At 38.6% G+C, this 6922-nt stretch overlaps 1 protein-coding gene across 2 annotated transcripts in view; it reads left to right on the top strand.

Moving 5' to 3' along the window:
• Positions 1-360: 360 nt before the first annotated feature.
• The window catches only part of HOS15 (WD-40 repeat family protein), a 10631-nt gene continuing 4069 nt past the window's right edge, over positions 361-6922 (top strand). The window contains exons 1-7 of one of the 2 annotated variants that reach the window (XM_059600635.2): positions 361-635; positions 2889-3029; positions 3143-3502; positions 3602-3696; positions 3826-3872; positions 5617-5764; positions 6639-6702. In XM_059600635.2, the coding sequence (XP_059456618.1) occupies positions 575-635; positions 2889-3029; positions 3143-3502; positions 3602-3696; positions 3826-3872; positions 5617-5764; positions 6639-6702 (916 nt within the window). In that variant the 5' untranslated portion in view covers positions 361-574. Of the gene's footprint in view, positions 636-2888; positions 3035-3142; positions 3503-3601; positions 3697-3825; positions 3873-5616; positions 5765-6638; positions 6703-6922 lie in introns of both variants that reach the window. The other variant, XM_059600636.2, reaches the window with a different exon arrangement.

Here is a 6922-nt window from a genome sequence, read left to right as displayed (position 1 = left end):
TAAATCATAACTGATGATGCCAAAAATACCCAAAATACCTATGTTTATAATAGATTTTAAAAAAAAAATTAAAAAATTGATGTCGGGTTGACCCAGTGCCTTGTTCTACATATATATTTTAAATAATTTTAAAAATTAAATAATCTTAAAGATAGGGATATAAAGACATTTTACCTACTCCTTTAATTTCAAACGCCCCCAATGATAAGAGTGACATTAAAAACTTTTTAAAATTACATAGGCTAAATTAAGAATTATTTAGGATATGTTTTTTTGTTTTTTTGGCTGCTTCCCTCGGAGGGTTAAAAAAGCCCGAGGCATGCCAAATGTCAAGTTTCTTATAATCGACAAAACCAAAGATTATCCACTTCAGTTTACGGTTTCCAGAAGTTCCTCTCGCTCCGCAACCAAAAAACCCCCCACCTTACCCTGCGGCCTCGCAAAACCCTCTTCCCCTCTACTTCCCTCTCTCTCGCACGCAACTCCAGCTCCGCCGCATGTTTGTTTTAAGCTTTATCCCCAGCCACTGAAGCCAGTGACTCCGCGACGCAACGAGACGAGACGAGACGAGACGATGACCTCTGTCACATCCGTCGAATTGAATTACCTCGTCTTTCGTTACCTTCAAGAGTCAGGTAGTGATGTTTTCTTCAGCTCCTCCAAATTTTACATTCTTTTTGATAATATTTTTTCATTTCGTGTTGTGAAGTAGATTCATCTCTAGGGTTTATGTATAAAGTTGTTCTTAGACGTGTATTTATTGGAATTTCTAGGCTAAGGTTATGTGAGTTGCCGATATAAGCAGTCTAGGGTTTGATTAGGGCATATGAAAATCCAATTTCGGAAGAAGTTGCGTTACCAATTGTTGCCTTAGGGTTTGCGAATTCTAGTCGGGGCAGCTCCTTCCTAGTCCTCAAGAATTGATTATGTGATAGATTTTGTAATTTTTAGCGCCAGGATTTGTTTAACAGTGTGTAATGTGCGTGGATTACTTCTTGACTTCCTATCTGAGAAGTCAGTTTGGCTACCTGTGGAAAATCTTTATTTTGTTACTTAGCATGTTCGGAAGGTTTTAGTTTCATTGGTAGCAGTGGCGGAGCCAGAGTCTTGGCTCAGGGGGTCAAATATTTTTTTTTCCTATGCAGTACACAAAAGAATTGGGTAATAGCTCTTACCCTAAATCCTAAAAATGACATTAAAGCTGAATAAGAGAGGATAGTTTATAAGCGAAACCCACAAAAATACCTTATTCAAGCAATTGCTGTTTGAAAGATGACCCGTGGTACTTATAAATTCATTTGTGTCCTGCTCTTTGGCCGATGTAGAACAAACCTTTTTTTTAACACAATATACAAGAGAGTTGGATGAGGGAAAAAATGGCACTAGAGCTAAATAGGGGAGAATATTTTTTAATATGGACCCCTCTTATAATTATTTATTTTTTTATTTTTTTATTTTTAATAGTAAACAAATGTTTATAAGAGGGTCAATATTTAAAAATCTTATTATTTCTTTATTATTAAAAACTTATTATTGCTGATTATTGCCCATGTGAGTGATGCTCTAGTGAATTGTGGAAAAGCTAATATGAATCCAATAATTAGCGTTAAAGACCTGTCAACCAAAACAAGCCTAGAAAGTCAAGGTTGAGAAGTGTGCTTATGGCGTTGAAACGGAAGCTTAGAAAAAATAAGTAAAAAGGAATGGAAGTTCCACAAAACTGTGTAAACAGTAAACTGCAGAGTTGGCGTTTAAACGGAAGTGTACTTTTGTGTTATCTTGACACAACGTCAGTTAAATGTTTTTATGTGACGTGAATTATATTAAACGGCTGCATTGTGATTAAATAACTAAAAACTTGAACAGGGCGTCATCTTCTTTGTTCTTTTAACCTAAATTTGAAACTCTGAGAAAGTAGGCTCTTCATCTTCTTTACTCTTTGCCGGTAAAGTCGATTGCCTCTAATGACTGACTGAGGGTGGGCAAGCAGGCATCCGAAAGACTTCTGCCAGGGTAAAAATAAAATTTTGGGGGTTGAGGGGGGGCAAAGGACCCCTCTCGGCCCCTGATTGGTAGGTCATGCTCTTGCTAAGAAGAGAAATTATCAGAAATTTTCAAAGAATGGTGTTCTTGGAGAATATTATATCCAGGTCGCAGAATGCATTCATTAGGGCAATAGAATTGATTCCCTAAGCCAAATGTAGATTCCTAAATTTGGATAAAACCCCCAAAAATGACCTGCATTGGCTTACCTATTGCTCCCCTAAAGGCACTGTAGATCAATCCAAAATTATTTAATACAAAAGTTCTTCTCTCTCTCTCTCTCTGTGTATTTGCAAAAGGATCTTTCTTTCGCATCCTGACCAGTGTCACACCTGCCTGCAAAGGTGAGGCTTAGGGCAAGTCCTTGCTCAAGGCGGACGGGCTTGTTGAGATCCCCTACATCCCCAACAAGGGACCCGTTGGGAATAGGCTCAAGAGGCCGTGCTGGCCAAAGGGAAGCCCGTGATCTTGGAGGAGAACTTTAGTTGTAGAGCAAGGGATATGTATGAGATTCTGATGGATGAGAATCAGTGGAAGGTTTTACGCAGAGCAATGCAAGGATTAGCAAAGAGGTGGGTGGAGAGCTAAGCCTTTGATTTGTCGGTGACGGGACCAATGTGGAGTTGCAGGATGGGAAATTTGATGACTGTATAATGCATCTAAAATATGAAAATAATGCACATTTTCGACTTTTATTATTCATTTTCCATATGCTAAGCAGTTAGATGAGACGTTATAGTTGGAGCAACTTCAAAACCTTAATTAGCTTTTATTTTCTATTATATTTTTTTCGAGGCTCTTACTTTTTGTGTATGTATTAACTTTTCCTTGTCTTAATGTTGTAGGATTCACACATTCAGCATTTGCTTTAGGATATGAGGCAAGTATCAACAAGTGCCCCATTGATGGCAATTTGGTTCCACCTGGTGCTCTTATTACATTTGTACAAAAAGGACTTCAGTACTTGGAGATGGAAGCAAACTTGAGTAATGTTAGCATACCTAATTCTTTTGCTTTTCCTCTATCGTCCAACATGACTCTATAATACTTAGCTATCCTGCTTATCCCAGAATTCAAATTGATCAATGTTTGTTTTAAGCTTGTCAGAGCGACCCAGAATTGGATGAAGATTTCTCATTCTTACAACCTTTGGATCTTATCACAAAGGATGTTTATGAACTACGGCAAATCATAAAAGAAAAAAGGAAAAATCTACAAAAGGATGGAGATAAAGATAAAGATAAAGAGCTTGATCTAGAACACGAAGGAGAACGCAGACGAATAAGGGATAAAGAAAGACATGAAAGGGAGAAAGAACGCGAAAAGGAAAAGGATAAAGAGAGGGCGGAAAAGGACATGGAGAGAGAAAAGCAGCCCGAGGATCACACCGACAGAGAAATGGTTACAGATCAAGAAGATAAAGTGAATTTAAAACATAAAGATAATGGAGTATTTGTAGGTAAGTTTACTTTGATATTGAATTTCATCTATCTTGACCTCTCTTTAGGTATCCCTTATATGAATCGAGAAGTATAAAAATCTTTGGATGTATTTAAAGGACCAGAACCAATGGATATCTCCACTACCTCAACTACTCAGCCGTGTGAAATCCCTAGTTCTGATGTGACAATTTTGGAAGGACATACTTCAGAGGTATGAGCATGTCTCCATCCTCCCCCCCCCCCAAAAAAAAAAAAAACCTTTTCTGTTATTTACTCTTCTTCACTCGATATTTCAGCCTTTTGCCAGTAATAATGAAATCTTTTTGCTTTCTTCTTTCAGGTTTGTGCTTGTGCATGGAGTCCAACAGGTTCTCTTCTTGCGTCAGGGTAAGTATACCTTTTAGTTCAAATTTGTTATGCATATGCTTTTACATGCATCTTTCTTGCAAACTTGTTTGATATGTTTACATTTTTCATATTGTGAAGCATGTTTGGTATTGCTTCATTGCATATTCTGCGTGTTAGTTCTTTTTCATGGTGAATTATAGCTTCTGAAGGATTCAACATCAGATACGAACTTCCTAGAGAAGCAAAAGCATTGATGGATAGCTTATTATTTGTTGAGAATTTCTTTACTCATTACCGAAGCATTTATGATTCTCTAAGAATCTCTTTACTGATTATTTCAGTTTCTGCATTAAGTTATATTTCTATAGATCCTTACATCATTCCGAACATTACTATTAGGGCACGTTTAGTGTTTGTGATTAGCTTTCCCGAGTTTCTTGTTCTATTTAGGTGTTCTCTTGTATATGTCCTGTGTACTAGGGTTACGCCCCTCTGCTCTCTTTAGTATATACAACATTACTTATCAAAAAAACTATTAGGGCATGTTTAGTATGCAGAATAGACCTCTCTTTGATTTGGTTGCACACTATGCCTAGGAATGGCTATTCCCCTAAATTGAGGAATAGCTATTCCTCTAAAAAGTGAAAGGGGAGTAGCTATTCCTTGAGGAACAAAACGAGTTTCCCAAAAAGCGCAATATTTTTTTTTCAAAAAAAAAAAAACCACTTGGTCCTCCTTTGCGTCACCGTTGTTACTGGACACTTTCCGCCGAGAGGTTTAACGGGAGAGCTCTCGGCTTCCAGAGAAGAAGTGGCATTTTGGAATGGATGGGGATGCCCGCAGGAGGCGAGGTCCTCCTTGCTGGACTAATGGTTCATCCACATTGTGATGACGGACGCGACCTACATGTGGGGCTTGGTGGCGGGGTGTTCTTAGTGCTTCATCGTGGCCACAACAACCTTTGCCACATCTACCTCGCTGACCTCCTGCCCTCCACTGTCGGTTGCATCATCTACTTCAACTCCCACTTGATTATGGTGGAACGCAGCCAAGCTGTGGAGCATTGATCTCGGCAATCACGTGCTGGGTGCGCCCGAGTACTACCATGTGAACTTCACAGCAAGGATCTGGGCGAAGAAGACGTAGGCAGTGTCATTGAAGGGGAAAAGGGCGTGCTATTTCAACATAGGATTGATGGTGATCAATCTGAGGAAGTGCAAGGAAGGGAGGTACATGGAGAGGCTGGAGAGCTGGATGAGGGTGCAGAAGTGGTACAAGACCACCCCCATGGCTAATGGGGTGGTCGCGGCCACCCCCCAAGCTTCGTCGGAGTGGTCTTGTCCATCCCGGGTGTTATGTTAGGGACTCAAGGTGGTCAGACACCAAAGAATGTTGAATGTTTTCTTTTAAAAAATTATTACTATTGTTTATTTATTTTATAAATCTTGGGTATTTTAGTAATTTTGATTCAATTCCATTAGAAAATCATTGTTGTCACTAAACTAAAGAATTGGAATGGTCATTCCATTCCAACCCTTTGTACTCCCAATAATAGTCATTCCTCTCTTCCTAAAGGAATGACCATTCCGTGTACCAAATTAGTGCCCTTATTATAAAATAGACTGGCATTATAATATTTGCAGTTGGTCAGCAGTGAATTATGACATTATGCACTAGTCACTTAGATTTGTGGAATTTTAGATCATCTTTTGTTATGGCATGGGAACACCATGCAAGGTTGTGAAAGTAATAGTTTTTGTCATATGCCTTGTACAACTTCTAGATCTGGAGATTCGACAGCTCGTATATGGACAATAGTGGATGGTAGCTCAAGATCTGGTTCTAATGGTCCTTCGAACGTGCTGGTGCTGAAACATGTTAAGGGTAGAACAAATGAGAAGAGTAAAGATGTTACAACACTTGATTGGAATGTGAGTTTTATCACACTATTCTGTATTAACTGCTATTTACTTCTGAATCCGAATTTACAGTTTGATTTTACCATTGTTAGTTACACCATCAAATTTTTTGTCTAGGCTTGCATGCCATATGCACATGCTGTAAAAAGAGGTGCTTTTGATGTCTTTGCTTTTATTCTTCTGTAGAATATGTGCTGCTTGTTTGGATTGGTTTATTTATGGAAAACCTTGTTTCTGAAATTCTACAGAACCAAATATTTCAATGCTGGCAGAGAGCCTAACAACAAGAGTTTAGTTTGGTCCTGGTCAATTTCATGTTTAACGTTGGAAAATTTTAGTGACAAAAACTCTATATCCTACTTTTATATAATTATCTTAAACATACCATACATTCTGAACTCTTCAAACATAGGAAGCATGCCTTGGAAAAGCTCAAAAAGACATCCCATGGCTAAAGTGTTTCTTTGGTCAACTGTAAGAGTAGAATCCACATTCCTGCCTCACCCATTTAGATGCGATTATCCATTAATAATTATGCCATGACAGCAATTGTCAAGATTCAGAGCTTAGCTGTCCGAACCAGGTGGGAAAGGATCCTGTTATAAACCCAAAGGATGCTTCTTTCTTTCATTCAACATGTGGTTGCACCTTAGGTTTTCCACATTATTGTGGAGGGATTGGTTCCCTCTTTCTCTGCATTAAGAGGAAGGATAGCCATTCGTATTAAGCAGCACTTTTTGATTACTAATCTATGGCCAAAGTTTTTTGTTACTTCTAAATGTGGGAATACTTTCAAGATGTTAATTTGATGGTGACTAAGCTTCATGCTTATATTGGTGTCATTTTCCATGAAAAAGTTTTCATACTTTTGCCTGCCCTTATGCAGGGGGAGGGGACGCTACTTGCCACAGGTTCGTATGATGGGCAAGCAAGAATTTGGAGTACAAATGGTAAGCTGTCTTAGCCTCATTTGTTGTAAATATCTGCATCTTGAGAAATTGAAGGGTAGAGCAGATAAAATACAATAGACCAGCAAGAAAGCAAGTTAACATTATCTTTCTTGTTTCATGCGATGTTTTTTCATACATTGAAGTCGTGTGCAACTTGCCATGTTTAAGGCTTTCCCACCTGACAATTCAAGTGAAACACATGCATCGTGATGATGTCACG

Source organism: Corylus avellana, chromosome 6 (genome assembly GCF_965113065.1).
Source record: "Corylus avellana chromosome 6, dhCorAvel1.hap1.2, whole genome shotgun sequence".
Lineage (NCBI taxonomy): Eukaryota > Viridiplantae > Streptophyta > Magnoliopsida > Fagales > Betulaceae > Corylus > Corylus avellana.
Note: the sequence above shows the minus strand (reverse complement) of the source record. Positions and strands in the feature narration are given on the sequence as shown.